This window comes from Prunus dulcis, chromosome 4 (genome assembly GCF_902201215.1).
Source record: "Prunus dulcis chromosome 4, ALMONDv2, whole genome shotgun sequence".
Classification (NCBI taxonomy): domain Eukaryota; kingdom Viridiplantae; phylum Streptophyta; class Magnoliopsida; order Rosales; family Rosaceae; genus Prunus; species Prunus dulcis.
Window position 1 is genome coordinate 4,646,835 of NC_047653.1, and position 20,481 is coordinate 4,667,315.

General features: G+C 36.6%; 2 protein-coding genes across 5 annotated transcripts; both read left to right on the forward strand.

The window, feature by feature from the left end:
• Positions 1-3,499: 3,499 nt before the first annotated feature.
• Positions 3,500-7,659, forward strand: LOC117624744 (BTB/POZ domain-containing protein At1g30440). The gene is made up of 4 exons (XM_034356173.1): positions 3,500-4,490; positions 5,184-5,253; positions 5,376-6,611; positions 6,803-7,659. Exons 1-4 carry the CDS (start codon positions 4,432-4,434, stop codon positions 7,349-7,351), a joined length of 1,914 nt encoding a protein of 637 aa, XP_034212064.1. The 5' UTR covers positions 3,500-4,431; the 3' UTR covers positions 7,352-7,659.
• A 566-nt stretch (positions 7,660-8,225) lies between these two features.
• LOC117624455 (cation-chloride cotransporter 1) lies at positions 8,226-19,632 on the forward strand. Of its 4 annotated transcripts, XM_034355706.1 has the most exons (14): positions 8,226-8,383; positions 8,491-8,759; positions 10,366-10,515; positions 10,826-10,904; positions 11,252-11,343; positions 12,201-12,315; positions 12,723-12,823; positions 12,996-13,057; positions 14,314-14,532; positions 15,386-15,500; positions 16,386-16,580; positions 16,939-17,339; positions 17,882-18,043; positions 18,282-19,632. In XM_034355706.1, exons 2-14 carry the CDS (start codon positions 8,587-8,589, stop codon positions 19,370-19,372), a joined length of 2,955 nt encoding a protein of 984 aa, XP_034211597.1. In that variant the 5' UTR covers positions 8,226-8,383; positions 8,491-8,586; the 3' UTR covers positions 19,373-19,632. The 4 variants fall into 4 exon arrangements, with proteins under 4 accessions (XP_034211597.1, XP_034211596.1, XP_034211598.1 ...); XM_034355705.1 differs by having other exon boundaries at positions 8,268-8,759; XM_034355707.1 differs by lacking the exons at positions 11,252-11,343; positions 12,201-12,315 and having other exon boundaries at positions 8,338-8,759.
• The last annotated feature ends 849 nt before the right edge of the window (positions 19,633-20,481 follow it).

Below are 20,481 nucleotides of genomic sequence, written 5' to 3' on the forward strand. Positions count from 1 at the left end.
TTAACGTCTAACACTCTTTATACATGTTCATGACCCACTAGAATCTAAAACCAATGTGATAGTCACTCGGCTATAACTTGAGTCTTGAGCATCAATTGATGAATGTGAATCCATCTTTAGCATGGAATCAAAAAAATTTGATTCACATGAACAAAATATAAATATATAATATGTAGGACAAATTACTTTGATTAATAATCAATATACTATATAGATTGTTGTATATAAAATAATAGATTGTTATATATATATATATATATATATATAAGGTGAATTCAAACATGCTATAACTTTCAAAATAAGCTATGCCTTGGGCAATTATAATAGGTTCCAAGGATAATCAGAAAGAGGAGGTCCAAGGCAATTATAACTTAAAAAAAAAACCATCTGCGTTTTTTTTCCAATCCTACATTGAATTGAAGTGACGAAAAAAAGAAGGAAACATTTCTAAATTTTAAAACTCATTCTTTGATTTTCTTTCTTTCTTAATTAAAGGTTTTCATTCCATCTCAATACCAAAAAAGTAATGAATTTGTGCAGAAACAGAAAGATAAATGATAAAGAAAAAATCTGGATGGTGTGGGGTATTGCAACAAGGGAAGAGAGCTCCAATGAGGATTCAATGGAGAACATATACATCGGATAAATGATTTAGTGCAAACCCAGAAAAATAAAAATGCAAGAGAAGAAACAGTAGAGATAAAGAATTGAAGAATGATTTCTTTTTTGGTTGGAGAAGTGTTTTTGTTTTTTTTCCTAACGGGATCCGTACATATTGTTCCATATCTGAAGAGTTTTAATTTTAAGTAAGAAAGAAAATGAAGGTTGGCATTCATGGATTAGAAAGGAAGAAAAAGAAGAGAGAGGAGAAGTGATGGATGAGTAACCAAGTAGAAATCAAGAAAAGAGTGGAGAGAGAAGTTGCACTCCCATTTCTTCTTGGAGTCCCATATCGACTGCAAGAATAAACTTCAGGTGTTTAGTCCTTTATAAATATCTTCAAACTCAGTCATTTTGTGTAGGGACTTGAAAGTACAACCTATTTGGGCCTGTAAAGTTCCTGTTGGACTAGTTGTTAAACCCCTAAGCTGGGTTTTCTTGATTAAAGTTTAGTTGAGATTTTTACAAAATGCTAGTTTGGGCATTTAAATCTCTTAAATTTTTTTTGTTAGTTAAGGGCTTCGGAATCGGAATCTTCCGAAAATTTCCAAATTTTTTCGGAATCGGAATCGGAACTCTATATTGAATTCCAAAAGATATTGGATTGGAATTGGAATTGCTGTTTCCGATCCGATCCGGCCGAAAGACAGCCCTAGGTTTGTGTCACGAGGGAGCTAAGAAGATGTTTGTAGTTGAAACTTCTGTAATTCGTAGCTTCTATAATTTCAAAATATTACTAAAATAAAATTTTACAATTTGTTCCTTGCATTTCTTCTTTTCCTCGCATAATTTTTACCTTTATATGAAACTAGGTCTATTTTATTTTATTTATTTTAAAACTACGAAAGATAAATGGGTAGTTGTGTTCATTAAAAGTAAGACCATTATCTAATTTTATTTTTAATTTTTTTAAATATTAATAAGTATAAATTTACCATATTATTCACATTTAATTAATAATTTTAATTTTTAATGTTTGTATTTTTTACCCTTCGAGGACATTTTTAATAAAAGTCATTGGATTACTCAAACATTATTTTTTATTTGGAAAAAAAGGAAAACAAAAAAAAACCGAAAAAAGGAATACACGCTTGTCTTCCTTTCTCCCAGTAAAGAGTAGTGGGCATACGGGTTTTGTCCCCTTAGAACCTTTCGGATGTGAAACTCCCTAATAAGATTTGTTCAGTACAATCAACATGTATTCTTTCCCCCTTTTTTTTTTTTTTTTTTTTTTTTTTTTTGGGGGTGCTGAACAAACGTGTATTGAAGTATTTTTTTTGTTGCTGAACGAACACATGTATTGAAGTATTTGGTTGAAGTGCAGCAGTGTGGGCAGGGTTCACTGGCTTTTTAACAAACAAAATTTTCTGAAAAGAAAAGTCCAAATAAACAATTTGAAATCAAGGTAATCAACAAACCTAAGAGGTTGGTTCTGAAAAGCTTGGTTATGCCTACAACGAGACAGAGAAATAGTAAGAGAAGGGAACGAGGAGGAGAAGATTGTTGGGATTGGGAGGAAAGAAGACAAGCCTTGAAGGTGTATTCCTTTTCTTCTTTTCTATTTTTTGCAAATTCAAAATAGTTATTTGAGTAAAACAATAGCATGAATTAGGGTTAAGACTACTAACTATATTAGTCGTTAGATTAATTCAATGGTTTTTATTCAAAATGTCACTACATGCCCTTATGCGAGCGAGATTGCTCTCACCAATATAAATATCCCACAGTCTGGCTCAATCAAAAGGTAAACGACAATTCACATAAACTTTAGCCTACCACTTAAGTTTCATACACTGACTTATAATTTTTTTCACTCCAACATAGTTTTTGAATTATAGTGTGCTTATTTATTTGCTTATATTATTTACAGAAGTTATTTTTGAGAGTTATTTGCTTCAGATCTGATGGCGCTTAAGTCTCAAGCTTTAAATTCGTGTTCAGTGGTGGAGGATACTAAGCCTTTATTGTCACGTGTCACTAGAGCATTTGTTATCCACATTCGACGCACAGCTAACATAGTCCGTCACACAACTAACGAAGTACAACGTACAATTAACGGAGTGGCTGGTGGACTTGGCAGATTTGCATTACATATTGGGCAGTGTTGTTGCGTGGAACTTCCTGGATGTATTTGTGATGTACTACTAATGAAGGAGTTTGACTATTATGATTAGTAGTTTTTACGACTTATGACTCTAAAGGGACAGAGACGTTATATTTGGGCAAGGTTCTTTCTCTTGCTTGTAGTTGAGATGATATGCTACTTGATTAGACTGACGACTCAACCCTAATGTCGAGAGATGTTCACCCTAATCTTGTAAGTTTGAGTCGTTTTTTTTTTTTTTTTTTGGGGTATTTCTAAGTCCTCTTTCAAGTAAATTATTATTGCATTTTCCTTATAATAAAAAATTTCCATATACCCTAGTTTTCTAATTATTATTGCATTATTAATTTATCCCCAAAAACTACCTTTTATATACTCGATATTCCAAAAAATGCCCTTCAATCCTCATAAAGGCTGGTAAGTCGTAACCGACCTTACAGAGCATATATCCCCGTCAATACAGGATTGGTCCCAATTAATTCGTGCATGCGACAATAAATTGACTAAATTGACCATCTTTCTAATCACCCAATCAATTTCTAGTTTTCATTTTATTCTCTTCAAAGAGTCAATCTTACTTACTAATTTAATTATTAATTTCATATGGGCATAAGTAATGCACCCACATGGCCTCGCTGGAGCAAAAACAGATAGATGTTGCTTCTTAAACTAAATAAAGAATTAATCTTTAAATAATCACACAAGATTATCCCTCTGCTAGTCAAATTAAAACCCTACTTATTTTCTAAGATTCTCCTAAACCAAGTTCTAGAAAGGCAATGAGTGTGTCCCAAGCCAGAGGACCCCACATGTCTTTGTGAGGAGGGTGGTCCCTGAGTCTCTGAGAGCTGCTGCCATTAATAATAGCCATGTTGGGGGTTTCAATTTGAAGCGTCTGGCTGTCTTTTTGGCAAATGGGTCTTGCATATATCATGGTTTTGTAGACAGTATTTTACGTCACGTACTCATTGGAGAGACTTTTACTTTAATGGGTGTCAGTGGTTTTGGTCCCTTGTGTCTCATATGGGTTTCAAATTTGGAAATTTCTTGGTGGTTTTTAGGGCAGAGAAAACAATAGCACATAATTTTGTGGTTTTCTGGGGCAGCAAATTGGAGGGGTTGACCTAAATTTTCTGTCTGAATTAGAAATTTTGTGTTTTTATTGCTGGTGGGGTTTTGGGTTCGGATTTGGGTCTTTTTTTTTTTTTGGAGGTGGGTGTGCTGTAGTGGAGTGGTTTTAGGGGTATTTCTAAGGGTTCTCAACTGGGTTTGTGAAAGGAATTCACTTTCTTCTGTTACATCTACTGGGTAGATTTGGGTCAGTTTTGGCAGAAAATTCAGTGGGTTTGTGCAAATTTTGGGTTTCACAGTCTGTAAAGGAAGCCACATTGTGGTGCTGTTTCAACGTTCTAAGAGACTTGGTTTGAGAATTCTGGGTTTGGTTCTTTCTGGCTGATTTTGGCTTCACAGTGGTGCTTAAGGGAAACAGCTTATTGGGTTTCTGCTTCTGCTTATGAAACTGCCCTGATTTGGGCAGTTACTTGTACTTTGCTTTGAGGGATTTCATAGTGTCTGAATTGAGTTTTCAGTGGGATTCTGGGTTTGTTTAGCTTTAGCTCTCTTGGAAAATTGTTCTTCAAGTTCTATACTGCTTTCACTGGGAGGAAATGGCTTGCATGAAATTGGGATCTAAAACTGATGCCTTCCATAGACAAGGACAGGCCTGGTATGCTTTCTGACATCTGTAATTTCATATTCTTTATGATTTCTATATATGCTGTGGATTCTATTAATGTATTTATCATAATTATAATTGTTAAATTATTTATTTATTTGCGTCCTTTAAATTCAGTCTGCAAACTTGGATTTGTATGGCAAGTAAAATTTTTTATGTAGCCTTTTAGTTGGGAGTTATTTTAGGGATTTTTTTTCCAGTCTGGTACATGATGCTGAATAGCTGTTACCTTCAAATTAGTTTTTTTTTCCCATTGGTCTGTTGCAATAGGATAGCTTGAACTTAGGCGGTGGATACAAACATTTCTACTGCTTTTTTTTTTCTTTTTGCTTAGCACACTTTGTCCCTCATCAAAATCTTTATGACGCATGAACAAATAACATTTCTGGGGGTTGTTTGGTTGTACTTTCAGTTATATATTACTTCATTTCATAAAGAATTTTGCATGTTCCGGATATGCTCTTTGGGTTATTAAGACCTTCTAGTTTTCTGTTCCTGCACAGTACATGGCTGATTGTACATTCTGTGTAGGTTGCCTTGGGTAAAAGGATTTTGCATGTTTTGGAACCTCGTAATTATGATTTGCTGGGTTTATTTAATTTGATTATCGATGCACTGTATCACTTCCTTTATTCTTTCTTATTTGTAGACTGACATTATGTATACATCTTGGAACGATTGTAGGTTCTGCACCACTGGGCTTCCTAGTGACATTGTTGTTGAAGTTGGAGAGATGTCATTCCACCTTCATAAGGTAAGTTTTCATGTTCCAAAGTTTTGTCTACGTTTGAGTGAATCATAATCTGGTATCAACCCCATTATGCATGTTTTAATATTTAAAAGCTATTCTCACATTTCAATTGCCGTTTGATACAGTTTCCTTTGCTCTCAAGAAGTGGGATTATGGAAAGATTGATTTCCGAAGCATCTGAAGGAGAAGAAGAATGTGTCATAAACATCCCTGATATTCCCGGTGGGGCAAAAACATTTGAGTTAGTAGCCAAGTTCTGCTACGGGGTGAAATTTGAGCTTACTGCCTCAAATGTTGTATACCTTCGATGTGCTGCTGAGCATCTTGAAATGACTGAGGAATGTGGGGAGGACAACTTAATCACACAAACTGAAGCCTTTCTCAATCAAGTAGTCCTTCGAAATTGGAAAGACTCTTTAAAGGCACTTCAGACTTGTGACGACATTCTCCCTCAGGCTGAAGAACTCAACATTACAAAAAGGTGTATCGAGTCACTAGCCACAAAAGCATCTACGGATCCTAATCTGTTTGGGTGGCCTGTCAAGGAGCATGGAGGCCCCATGCAAAGTCCTGGCGGGAGTGTCCTGTGGAATGGGATAAGTACAGGGGCTAGACCAAAGAAATCAAGTTCAGACTGGTGGTACGAGGATGTTTCAACCTTGAGCTTGCCTCTCTATCAGAGGCTAATTTCGGTCATGGAATCTCGTGGCATTAAACAAGAGATTATTGCAGGCTCAATCACTTTTTATGCCAAAAAGTACCTTCCTGGGCTGAACCGGCGTCAAGGCACTAGTGACTCTAGTACCCGACTTGCACCAGTGTCCTTGGGGTCCCCACCATCAGAAGAAGACCAGAAGCTCTTACTTGAAGAGGTAGATCGGTTACTTCCATTTCAGAAGCGTGTAGTCCCAACCAAATTATTGTTTGGTCTACTTCGAACAGCCATGATTCTTCGAGCCAACCCTTCTTGCATATCTAATTTTGAGAAAAGGATTGGTATGCAACTTGATCAAGCTACTTTGGAAGATCTTTTGATGCCCAACTTCTCTTATTCCATGGAGACTCTATACAATGTTGACTGCGTGCAACGAATTCTAGATCACTTCCTCGCCATGGATCAAATTACAGGCGGGGGGGTGTCTCCATCTTCAATGGATGATGGCCAACTGATTGGGTCACCAGCAGGCCCTTCACTGACCCCAATTACAATGGTAGCCAAGCTCATTGATGGATACCTTGCAGAGGTTGCCCCTGATGTTAACTTGAAGCTCCCTAAGTTTCAAGCTCTTGCTGCTGCTGTTCCTGAATATGCTAGACCCTTGGATGATGGGCTTTATCGTGCTATAGATATTTATTTGAAGGTAATAAGCATGAATTATTCATGAATTTTTTTTTCATTACGAGATCATTGATTTGGCAGTTGATCCACCCCCAACCCTCCCAAACCTGATACAGGGTTGTGATAGTTAGCCAAATGAAGGTTAATGAATTTTATATTGCTCACGCCCGTAACTTTTTGGGCTCATTGTTTTCTATTGTCTATAACCTGCAGTCACACCCATGGTTGGCAGAGTCCGACAGGGAACAGCTCTGCCGGTTGATGGACTGCCAGAAGCTTTCCTTGGAAGCTTGCACTCATGCTGCACAGAATGAAAGGCTACCCCTGAGAATAGTTGTTCAAGTGCTCTTCTTTGAGCAGCTTCAGCTTAGGACTTCAATTGCTGGTTGCTTTCTGGTTTCAGAAAATCTCGATGGATCAAGACATTTAAGAAGTGGGTTTACCGGGTCTAATGATGGGGGCTGGGCCACGACTGTGAGGGAGAATCAGGTTTTGAAGGTTGGGATGGATAATATGAGGATGCGGGTATCGGAGCTCGAGAAGGAGTGTTCAAATATGAGACAAGAGATTGAGAAGTTAGGTCGTGTAAAAGGTTCTAGCACATGGGGAAATGTATCAAAGAAATTCGGGTTCAAGATAAAGTCCCAGATGTGCAGCGCTCAAGAGGGATCCGTTACCAATCAGCATAATGGGAATGAGAAAGTTGAGAAGTTAAAGGAGAGGCATGGAAAACATAAGAAAGACTCTGTTAAAGATGAATAAAGCCTTTTGGTTTTTCCTTCTCTCTCTCCTCTAGTTTTGAAGTTCTTTCTGTGGTTAGCTCAATTTCTTTGATTTCAGTTCAGAAACTAAGTCCCGCTTCTGCTTCTTTGTGCTAATACCTGTTTACTCTTGCTGTATTGTTCTCGTCTTAATCATGTTTAGCAGAGATGGAAAACGAAGTTACCTTGTAATTTGTTTATTGTAACAATAGCAAAGGTCTCTGTTTCTCTTTGTGCAGTCTTCTCTCGTCTCCAAATATTTTAAGCCCCTCAATTATGATATAAACCTTGGCCTCTGTTTGTGCTTTAATGTTCTTGGAGTGTTTACTTCTTCTTCTTTGTTATATTCTTCATAAAAATTTCAAACTCTTTTCTTGCAACAATCCTTGTCCTCTTTAGTTTATATGTTCAAAAATAATTTTTGTTCTTTCCTTTCAGATCTTAGCTATTCAAGTATGAAATTGGTTACATTGTCCTCGTACCAAGATTCAAGAACAAATATAAATCATATTTTGACTTTTCTTTTTATTTTTCATATATAATTTTGACTTTTCACTTGTAAATAAAAAGTGTCAAAACTACCCTCATCACTTTACACAATTCTGAAAAAACAAATTTTAAAAGCAGGCGTGGGTTTGACCATTTGGATAGGCAGTGAACTCGTCTTTTTGCACTCAAGTTCAAATTCCCTTTTGAATTCCCATCCCAGCTAGTCAAGATTTGAATTCCCCTCCCTCTAGATTAGATTAATTTATAGTAGTTTTACTATCGCTTGTATTAAAAGAAAAAGAAATTTTTGAAAAACTTTATGACATTAACTAACAGAAAACGAAAATGCCTTAAAAGAAAAAAAGAAAAAAAAAGAAACAGAAAACAAATAAGGTTAAAATCCAACAAGGGCATTTACAGAAGCCATCGTTTAAAAGGCGCGTGTTGTGCTGTCAAAAATTTGACGTCGTCCTTGCTCGTTTCTTTTCTCCTCCTTTTCTCATTTGGGCTCTAACTCAATACGAAAACCCGATTTGGTCTCCAGGTTTCTTCCAATTCAAAGACGCCTCTTTTCCTTTGCGTTTTTCTTGAATAATACTATTCTTAATTTCTAGAAAGATATATAATTCAAGCCTTTTCATTCCTGCCCAGATCTTTGAGGCACACGGATCCAAATCCAATTCGATAAGAATTGGATAGTTTTCCTATCAGATCGATCCAAACCCAAACAGGAGGAAAAGTAGAGAAATGGACAATGCCGACGTTGAAGCTGGTGGAGAAGACGAGTTCCATGGCAAGAGCGGTCGCAAGTATCGCCCGGTTGTCGACGACGATCGCGCCGTGCTCGAGATGTCATCCATGGATCCTTCCTCTTCTTCTTCTTCTTCGTCTACTCTTCCTGTTCACCAAGCTTCCCTCAAGTATGCTTTCCACTATCACCATTCCCTCTCTCTCTCTGTCTCTCTGTCTCTCTCTCTGTCTCTCTCTCTCTCTCTCTCTCTCTCTCTCTCTATATATATATATATGTGTGTGTGTGTGTGTGTGTGTTTGAGAAATAGAGGATTTTGAATGGTGTTTAAGAATGAATTAAGCGTTCTGTGAATTCTTGTGGAAAATGAGTTAAACCCACAAGTGCAATATAAAAAAAAAAAAAAATGGTGCTAAGTGAATTCAGCCGTTTAAGTAATGAGAAATCTTAGATTCTTGGATTCTGAAAACAATTTTAACTAAGGCTCTGCCCAAGTGACATGTATGTACTGATCATGTAAGTTAGTTCCAAGTGGCATGCAATACTAATCATCATCTTCTTGAGTCATTTCTCAGAATTGAAACTTTCGAATGAACTTGAATGCTTGCGAATTCTCAGATTTGTTGTCCTGTAGCAATATTGGGTCGGTTCGATAAAAGATCTTAGTTGGGTCATGATTTAGGGAATTTTTGATGTAATAACTTCATATATTTATAGACAAATGCTACTGCATACTGATCAAGGTTTTGGGTCATTAAGATGATTCAAAGGGTTGGTGTACCCGTTAAGTGCAAGTTTTTGCTTGCTTGGTGGCTCGTGAAAAGTCAATACTTGCTTCAAAAAGGAAGTTTATTTATATGAGTCTATGTCTGTTTATATCTCTACAGTGGTGCTTTTGTGCAAAGCGGTATAGGAGAGTGCTCATCCTATTCTTTGTATTGTTCAGTTATAACGCAAATTTTGGTTAGGCTGTTGTAACTGTTAAGGGTGGCTTACTTTACTCTAGGAATGGATGTTCCTTGCTGGTGGAAGTTACTTGGGTACTGGGGCCAAAGAAAGCTGATTGTCATTTGGCATTGTGGGGTGTTGGTTTCTATGTAGATTGTTTGGTTGGAAATCAATAAGAGGTCATTTGATCTTCAGGTGGAGGACCATGGGAGAATAAATTAGATTTTAGATTTCCCTTTGGTCATCTTTGTCAAAGCATTCCATGGCTATTCCTTTCATCTAAATTGGGAGGAGTTTTGAGTTGAATGCAATCTCATTTTTGTATGAGCTGACTGAAGTGTTTATTTTGATGAACATCTTGTCCATCCTTTTTAGTAGCATTTCTCTTTCAATGAAAATCATGTTTCCTACAAAAAAAAAGAAATCTTAAAGGGGTGCACATGCATTTTTCATTTATACATCTCTTCCTATTGGTTCATAGGAATATATTCTCTATCTCTATACACATGATGCTGTTCAAAATACAAGAAAATATTGGAAATAATGCTTGGTTTGGCTGATCATTAATCCATGAAGTGTTTTTCCTTCTTCGTGGGTTTCATAATAATGCCTTGAAATTAAAAATCCGAGTTTTCCTTATCAAATTTTTTTTTTTTTTGGTTAGCTATAAAAAGACTTGTAAATTGATATTCATTTTCAGGTAATTTTGGTTTATTTTATACCTATCTGTTGTAAATTGATGTTCATTGCATGTAAAAAGAAAAAAGCTAACATATATAAGTTTATTCTTGCTTATAATCTTTGTTATGTCTATTGGCGTACCATGGCAGGAGAATAAAAGTGGGCACCCAGGAAAACGTGGGTTCTGATGCAAAAGAAGGGCACCCTCCTACTCATGTGCAAGCCAATGGGCCCCAGAGAGAATCCAAATTGGAATTGTTTGGTTTTGATTCTCTCGTCAACATTCTTGGTCTTAAGAGGTATGTTCTGTTGTGAGATCGTTTAAGAATGGGAAAAACAAACGAACTCAAGCAACCAAAATAAAATAAAATAATATTAATGTCATTCAGCAAACGAGTGCATCAACTCTCCTTAATATATAATCTATGTTGCCTATCTAATCACTTTCTGATTAAGGGTGTAAAGATGAGAGAATTTTTGGCACTTTTTCTCCCATTATGTTTGATTTTGGAGAATTTTCTTAATACAAAATTCATTCACTAATGTTTGGTATCAATCTTTTTTTTTTTTCCTGACTGGCTGGTATTGATTTGTTTTTTGCTGCTCCAGTATGACAGATGAGCAAAGTGCAGCACCATCTAGTCCTAGAGATGGTGAAAATATTTCCATCACCCAGGGGCGACCGAAGGTAAGTTGACAATCCTGCTGTCTCTTGCATAAGTTCCTCCCTTGTCTTGTTGCTTGTTTGAGCATTAATTTGAAAATAAGGCGTGGATTAAGAAACCTTAAGGGTGCTGGCTTAGATGCATGGCTACCTGTTGTCATATGGTCATCGCCCTTAACTTTGTGTTATCATTTCATATTAATTGGTCCAATAAAAGTCTCGTTTCACATAAAAACCATTATTTTATAGCTTTAAAGTGGGTAGTTTCATAAATTATATTTCAAATTGTTCTGATTTCTTGAAATTTAAAGCTGCACTTTCATCAATTTCTGATCCTTCTCTGTATCTATTGATGGGTATTTACCATGCAGCCTACTGGTGTCAAATTGGGAACACTGATGGGTGTATTCGTCCCATGCTTGCAAAATATACTAGGAATTATCTACTATATTCGATTTTCTTGGTAATTCATATGCAACTTTTGTATTATATTTCAATTTGTTTGCAGGATGCATGAACAATTATATATTTGAGGTAGATTTGGTTGTTAGATGCTGATCTTGTGTATGAAGGGTGCAACGCAGCTGAAATTTCTTTTGAATTGCTAGAAAATTTTCTAAATATATCATGTATAGATGTGCTATCAAAATTATATTTTGGTGCACTTCTGTTTTGCTTTGGAAACACCCTAGTGCTATTCTGGTGGAATTGTCTTAGTTTCCGGAAAAAGGAATAACTTTCTGTTTTCATTTCAAAGCTTGTTAAAAGTTTGATATGAAGTGGCCATGGAAAAGTGATGGACTGATGTAGATCCGATTGAGCTTGAAGGAAGTTGTTATTAACTGTTTAGTGATAGGGAACCTCCATATTGTACATGTATGTGAATTGGGAGTTGGGATGGTCTCAGTTGTCATATGATAGTGACGCACATCAGATATCAAGGCACAACTGCTCTTGTGATTTACAAGCCCTATTGGCACCCACTACGGCACCAGATTTTTTCTGAAGTGGGGTTTTCTTGCTTTGGCTGCATGTAAAAATACTTTCTGTCCTGCAAAAGCTGTAAAAACACTTTTCTGTCCTGCATGTTTGTCCCACTTTCTAGAAAAGATACCAAAAATTAAGTAATAATGATCAGATTTTTTTGGCATGCAATTTCTCAGTTCTATTACGCCTACTAAAGAGTTTTAGAAATGATTAAATTCATGATGTTGCCTTCCTTCTAGACCAATCATGTTCTTACAGATATCCTTCCTTTTCGTCTTTTTAAATTTTTTATAAGTGTTGCTGATATCCTTTCTTAATATATAAAAATGGCAGGATTGTTGGTATGGCTGGTATAGCTGAGTCACTATTCTTGGTTTCATTCTGTGGCTTGTGTACTTTCCTGACTGCAATATCATTGAGTGCAATTGCAACCAATGGTGCTATGAAGGTACACATTATTTATATGATAAGACTCATGAGAAATTAGATAGAGAAGATTATAAGAATACCCCCCAGCTCGTCATAAAATAACAAAGCAATCATTTTAGCTGACTCAACTGGATTATGATGTAATGGGATATACCATTTTAGATTGCTAAAATTTGGATTTAATTACAACAATTATTCCTACTTTCAAAGAATCGTTTCTTGGTATATTATTCTACAGATTATAGTGCAACTGCTCAAGATGTTAATGAACTGTATTATATTCACATTATCGGGTAATTCATATTGAGTTATGGTTGTTACTTTTGAGTACTCTGATACTGTGTTTTAGTAATTGCTTTATTTTGCATCAGATAGATTTGTGAAAGAAGAGATAATGAATTCTTCTTTGTTTCACTTTACTTATAGGGTGGTGGACCGTACTATCTAATTGGTCGTGCCCTTGGTCCAGAAGTTGGAGTTAGCATTGGATTATGTTTCTTTCTAGGAAATGCTGTTGCTGGATCTCTGTGAGTGTACACTGTTAACTTAATTGTGATGACATAGTGATATGTATGGTTGAGGTCCATGAGGCAGAGAGAGTTGGGACTAGCATAAATTTTCTATAATTTGGATTGCTTTATGTATGATGCTGATGGCTATTGAGTACTGAACTTAGGCTTTCATATTCTTGTTGTCCAGTTATGTCTTGGGAGCTGTTGAAACATTCTTGAAAGCTGTGCCAGCTGCTGGGATTTTTAGAGGTAATGTAGCATTGTCCAGTTCACAATAATATAACGATGACTAAAATAGAAATTCTTGCATGGTTGATGGCAGATGGTAAATCAAAACCTGTTTTTAGGGAAAGTTCCAGTGCTTGTAACATCTTATCCCTGGGATTGTTAGAAATTGAGCTCCATTTTCTGTGGATATTTTGTCCCCTTCTTTGTACTCTTTATATTTTTATTAATAAAATTTGGTATCTTACAAGAAAAAATTAAATACTTGGGATATAATTCAAAGAAGATACTATGCTTCATTATCTTTATAGCTGTGCATGTTTTGTAAAGATGCGATGTGAGTGATAATGCTGAAATATTTGTTGTCACATTTCTATTTCACTTCTCAAATTTGGTGTGGGTTTATAATAGACATTGTTACTCTTTGTTGTCTGAGAAATTTTTGGGGTAGGGCAAGCAAGAGGCTATTAGTCTTTGATATTGTGGAGTCCATTTGGAGTGCTTGGTTGGAAGGTGTAGAAGAATTTTCGACAATAGGATAGAGGAGCTGGATTTTGTTTGGGAGAGGATGAAAGCTTTTCTATGGGCATCTTTGTCTATGAATTTTAGAGATATGTGTTTTAGTATCATTCAGCGTGATTGGCTTGAGCTCTGAGCTTATTCTATCTTACTGCTTGTGAGCTTTTGTACTAAGTTTTGCTCTTATGGACTTCTTTTCTGTCTTCTCTTATTTCCCTTCTGTGTTTTCTATGAATTTTTATACCATTATCCACAACAATAAGAAAAATTTCATTCCAGTTGTGGATTGCATGGTTTTTTTTATAAATGAAATTTAAACCTTAAATATTTAAAGAATCCAAACAGAAGTGGATGGTCAACAATTTGAGTTAAGTATGTTTATATGCTTTCTCAACCTCTATAGCTCATTTTTATTTTTATAGTTTTAATCTTTTTGCTGAAAGCTAACTTTGTGTTACTCTGACCAATTTCCCCTCTCAAAACAGACAAACACACCACATGCACACATATGCATCATCTGCTCCCATTTCTCTCCTCTTGTGTGTGGTTTACTGGTTCTTGGAGATGTGTTTAGTGAATCTATGCATTTGTGTGCGTTGTGGGAATTTACATGTGATTGAACAATATAACTTTTTTTTTCTTAATGGGAATTGGTATTAATAACCAAAGAATATTCATGTTAAAAAGAACAAAGAAAATGTTTGTAATATTTAAATTGAGTGCATCTAATTTCTTATTCTTTTTTCATGTTGTCAATACAGAGACCACAAGAGTTAATGGAACATCAGTTGCAATACAAAGTCCGAGTTCACATGACCTGCAAATCTATGGGATAGTTGTGACTATTATTTTATGCTTTATTGTGTTTGGTGGCGTGAAAATGATCAATCGGGTTGCACCTGCTTTCCTCATACCCGTTTTACTTTCGCTGTTCTGCATATATATCGGGATTGCTTTGGCGAGGAAGAATTACCCTGTAGGTTAGTGAAGTTCTTTATAACTTTCTTTCACGAAATGGAAATTATCAATATATATGTAATATGTATATATATATATATATATATATGTGCTGTTCTATGTAATTTTCCTAAGATAATGATGTATGCAATTTTGAGGTAATAATGTCTGATTGATTACATACGTACTGTAATTCTGTGTTGTGGTGCTGTCAGCTTGTTGTCTGAGAGCTCCTGTGGCCTTTCTGTAAGCCCAAGAAAAATTTCAGTGTGTTCTAATCTTTGTTATCTCTCTTTGGCCTTTAACTAAATTGAGAAGTAGTTCTACTAGTTACGTAATGCACATCATGGAAATAAATGGTGAGCTATATCCCCATGTTCTGCCTGTGACAGGTGTCTATATTCTTATTGTTGTTATTGTTAGTATTACTACTAGAATGCTAGGAATAATATCTATTTAGAATAATAATAACAACCACCATACTAAAACACAAACATTATGAATAAAAAATAGAACAAAATACAAGTAAGTCAGTATGACAACCTCAACCACAGTCAATAATAAACACAGCACTGCCCCATTCAAGAGGAATTACACTAAAAGGACTATCTCTAAAGGTTGATGCTTGGATCTAGTTGGGTACTGTTGTACTATTTTTTCTTCATTTGACTAGTGGTTAAAGGCTGCATGTCTGGACCAGTTTCTTGAAGATTAGCTGACTTTTGCATAGGTGTGCAGACCAGGTCAAGTCAACAATAGCAATATAGCAACCTGACGTTGTTAATTTTTGATCCAACCAAATATTTGCCTTTTATACTTGTTGGCTTGTTTTCAGTGGGGTTAAATGGATAATATTTCTCGTATCGTTTGTTACAGATGGAGTCACGGGCTTGAGTTTGGACTCCTTCAAAGAAAACTGGAACTCGGATTATCAGAAGACCAATAACGCTGGAATTCCTGATCCTGATGGAAAAGTGTCCTGGAATTTCAAGTCAGTCATGGCATTAAACTTTCAAACTTTGGTAGTTTGTTACTTTGTTGCTGGTGTGAGTTAAACTTATAAATATGCGAATATCTTGTTTGTTATTATAATTGCAACTTTGTTGCTGGTGCGAATTAAACTTATAAATATGCAAATATCTGGATTTTATTTTTATTTTGGAGGACATCATTTTTAAATGATTGGTCTTATCAAAGTCAGTCTTTTTAAACTTATAAATATGAAAATATCTGGATTCTTATTGTTGTTTTGGAGGACATCATTTTCAAATGACTGGTTTTGTCAATCTTAGTCTCTCTCTCTTGCCTTTTTGGTTACCCCGAATCTATGTATTTGCCACTGGTTGCTACAGGGCTGCAATCATAAGATGATACCTTTCTCTGTTCTAAACTACTATACTCGAACTAGGACTAAGCTTACCAAGAGCCTAGAAACCAAGCTCCAGCTTGGCTTATTATCATGCTTGTTTAGCTTGTTATGTTTACCGTTTCTTTAGGCAAAGGTTGGTACTCAGATATGATTTTTCCTTGTTACAGTAGAAAAGAATCAGAATTATTTTCTTATGGTCAAAATAAAAGATTTAGGTCAACTGATCACTGTCTCGCTAACTACTTGGAATGAATTCTCTTTTTCAAATATGTATAAATACATTTGAATTTTTCATTCGTCAAGTTGCCTCTTTGGACATGCCTTTCTCCATTTCTCTTTCTGTAATTTTGACTTGAAAGCATTTGTTTATTTCCTGAATTTTTAAAAGTGTGTCATGTTTAAAAACAAGCTATTCCTCCCAAGCATGAAGTCATTTTAGCTATGGGTTTAGGGTGGAGATTACTTTTTCTAGTGTTTTCTAACTATGCTGTTAATTTTTGTTTCCAGTGCAATGGTCGGCCTCTTTTTCCCTGCTGTGACAGGAATTATGGCAGGTTCAAATCGGTCAGCGTCACTGAGAGATACTCAGCGTTCAATTCCTATTGGAACACTGGCTGCAACTCTTTCAACTACTGCAATGTATCTGGTCTCTGTGTTATTATTTGGAGCCCTTGCTAGCAGACAGAAGCTTTTGACTGATAGGTATGCATATATTGTAATAGTTGCCTCTCTTGGGTAATATTTTACTTTGTCTCTGTTACTTTGTCTCTGTTATTCATTTGTGTGCATCAATGAACACTTGTGTCCAATTATGTGGAATCCAAGTCTTGGAACCATGTATATATTTTTTTTTTCTGTATCCATCTTTTGCTCATCAATCTCTAACTAGTTTGGGGCCTTATTTCGTGTATTATATAAATTGTGGTCAAATTGAGTTCCAAAAGTTTGAGAATCTGTTTAGGTAGTTATTTGCCTACATACGTCTTAAACATAATCTTGCATTAGCAAATTAATGTACTTTCTTCATGGTTTCATTGCTGAAACTGGAGTTTCTGTGCAGGCTACTTACTGCTACAATAGCTTGGCCTTTCCCAGTATTCATTTACATTGGAATAATTCTATCAACCTTGGGTGCTGCTCTTCAAAGCCTGACTGGTGCCCCCCGTCTGCTTGCAGCAATAGCCAATGATGATATTTTACCTGTTCTTAACTACTTCAAGGTTTCAGATGGGAGTGAGCCTAACATCGCTACCTTATTTACTGCGCTCCTCTGTATCGGGTGTGTCGTAATTGGGAACCTGGATCTTATCACGCCAACTATAACTATGTTTTTCCTTCTGTGTTATGCGGGCGTGAACTTATCTTGCTTCCTTCTGGATCTTCTAGATGCTCCCAGCTGGCGACCGCGGTGGAAATTTCACCACTGGAGCCTCTCTCTTCTTGGAGCCTTACTTTGTATAGGTATGCCTCCTCATGTATTTATTTTGTACTTTGATTTCAACATTGTGCTTTTGCCCTCTATAGACAATTTTGTTAAGAAAGGCAGTGAAAATAGGTAGGAAAATTCAGCTCCTGAAATGTAGGTACTAGTTTGTGCTTGAAAAGAATATTCGGAGAATGTGATTGAAAGCTGCTTTTATTATTTAAAGATTTTCAGCCTACCTAACTGTTGCGGTTGTCACAATGATGGATCCTATATACTTGTCACTGTTAGGATTGTTTAAATGATGGATCCTAAGGAAGAGAGTTTTGAGCATTTTAGGATGATTCAATGGGACTCACATGTGACGGGGAAATGATAATTATGCCTTACAAAAAAAAATTGAATTTATTTTGGGGTGGGGAAGAGGATTTCAAAATTGATGAATTTCATTTCACTTGCCAGTGACGTGATTCTATTACTGCCATACTGGGAGTTGTTGTATTGATACATGCGTGTAAGCAGTTCAAGTTTGATTACATTTGAAGATTATATTAACCTTCTGTGTTTTTTCTGCATGCAGTGATAATGTTCTTGATCTCCTGGTCATTCACTGTCGTGTCTCTAGCCCTGGCAAGCCTTATATATTATTATGTGAGCATCAAAGGAAAGGCTGGGGACTGGGGTGATGGTTTCAAGAGTGCATATTTCCAACTAGCTCTTCGCAGTCTTCGATCGCTAGGAGGTGCGTGTATCTGAAAATTTTACACCATATAATACATAATGCTCTTTATTAGTGATTGAAAATGGTCAATTTGTTGTCCCTTGAATAAGCCCAAAGTATATGCGTGCTGTGGTGGCCGGGGGATAATAATATCCCTTTTCACTTCATTTTTCTTTTGAAGGAATTGCATGCTTGTGGTTTGTGCTTGTCTGTGAACATATATAGCTTTTTCTTATTTAACTTTTCACTATGCATGCAGCAAACCAAGTGCACCCAAAGAATTGGTACCCCATCCCCCTGATATTCTGCCGGCCTTGGGGGAAGCTGCCAGAAAATGTACCTTGCCATCCCAAACTTGCTGACTTTGCCAACTGTATGAAGAAGAAGGGCAGGGGAATGTCCATCTTTTTTTCTATTCTAGATGGTGACTACCGTGAATGTGCTGAAGATGCCAAGGCTGCATGCAAGCAGCTTGCTACCTACCTTGACTACAAGAATTGTGAAGGTGTAGCTGAGATTGTTGTGGCCCCCAGTATGTCTGAAGGTTTCCGTGGCATTGTCCAGACAATGGGTCTTGGAAATCTGAAGCCAAACATTGTGGTGATGCGGTATCCCGAAATATGGCGTCGTGAAAACTTAACGGAAATTCCAGCCACCTTTGTTGAAATAATTAATGATTGCATTGTTGCAAACAAGGCAGTTGTTATTGTCAAGGGTCTTGACGAATGGCCCAATGAGTATCAGAGGCAGTATGGTACCATCGATTTGTATTGGATAGTGAGAGATGGTGGTCTCATGCTTCTTCTCTCTCAACTCCTCCTCACTAAGGAAAGCTTTGAGAGTTGTAAAATCCAGGTTTTCTGCATTGCGGAAGAGGATACTGATGCAGAGGGGCTCAAGGCTGATGTAAAGAAGTTTCTGTATGATCTTCGGATGCATGCCGAAGTGATTGTTGTAACAATGAAATCGTGGGATGTGCAAGCTGACAGTGGGTCTCCTCAAGATGAATCTGTGGACGCGTTTTCTGGTGCTCAGCAGCGTATAGCTAATTACATGGCTGATATGAAGGCAGCATCAGAAAAACAGGGAACCTCACTGATGGCTGACGGGAAGCCGGTTGTCGTGGATGAACAGCAGGTGGAGAAGTTTCTTTACACTACTCTGAAGCTGAATTCAACAATACTCAGATACTCGAGAATGGCTGCAGTTGTTCTTGTGAGTTTACCTCCACCACCGGCCAACCACCCGGCATACTTCTACATGGAGTACATGGATTTGTTGGTGGAAAATGTGCCAAGACTACTGATTGTGAGAGGATACCGTAAAGATGTTGTAACTCTATTCACATAGTATCAGTGGACTGCATCCTGGATGGTAATTGCCTCATTTTCGGTCATTGTTTATATTGTTATTTCTCGTCTCCTTTTTATATTTTTACTTTTGTAGTTTTAACGTTACATTCATTCTTTCTACCATCGTTCTTGGCTAGAGCAGCAACTTACTGGTTCCCGTAGTTTGTTCTCATAAAATTTTGAAATATAGCTCCCTATAGGGATGTGAAATTTTCAGTTAGAAGTTTACAATGCACGATCAAGAGTCAAATTTGTTTATTTCTTCTGCCCTTCCCTTATCTTAAACGTTATCACATAATTGCAAAGATGTGCTTTGCCCATCTCTGCCGGCTGATCAATGTTGAAAACTTGAAGTCAATACAATGACACTTGGTCGGGTTACAAAGTCAGCGGCAATAGTTAGCAGTTACAATTTTGGTACCCCTGACTTTGAGTGGCCCATAGTTCTTTCGTATAATAGCCACTAATTGCAAAATGCCCGTTGAGTAATAATTATCGTGTAGTATTGAAATACCGGAATATTGTGGCACGTTCATATTATACGACACTATTGTGTGGTACTGAAATACGGTCATATTATATAACACTTGAATTGGTTTTATTCTAATACCACACAATGAATTTGTTTTTTAAAAATTGTTTACTGTATGGACAAGCTAAAATCCCATGCTTATATTTTGTATAATAGCGTAAGAAAAAACGCAATAAAACCGAAAGGCTTGATTCGTTTCTAAATTTACATAAATCGGTAAAGCCAAATGAATTTGTGAAAGCTTAGTATTGTTTGCGACGTAGTTTTCCTGTTGTTTGGGCTTGTGCCTCCATAGAATCGAAGGGAATCTCGTATACGAGGCTAATTGTTCTTGACCACTTAGACCACAACTCCCTTGCGTTTTCGATTTTGATCGCCTCTCTTTTTCAATGTTTCCAACCCACCCGTGCCTCTTGGTGCTTGGCTAAGTCAATGCAATAGCGAAGCATTATACAATTCAAACCAAAAAACAAACCACAAACCAAAAAACAGACCACAAAATGTGGGACGACGTAGTAGTAGTATGCTTTATCAGGTCAGCGCCTCAAATCAGGACCACGAGCTTTCGCACTTGT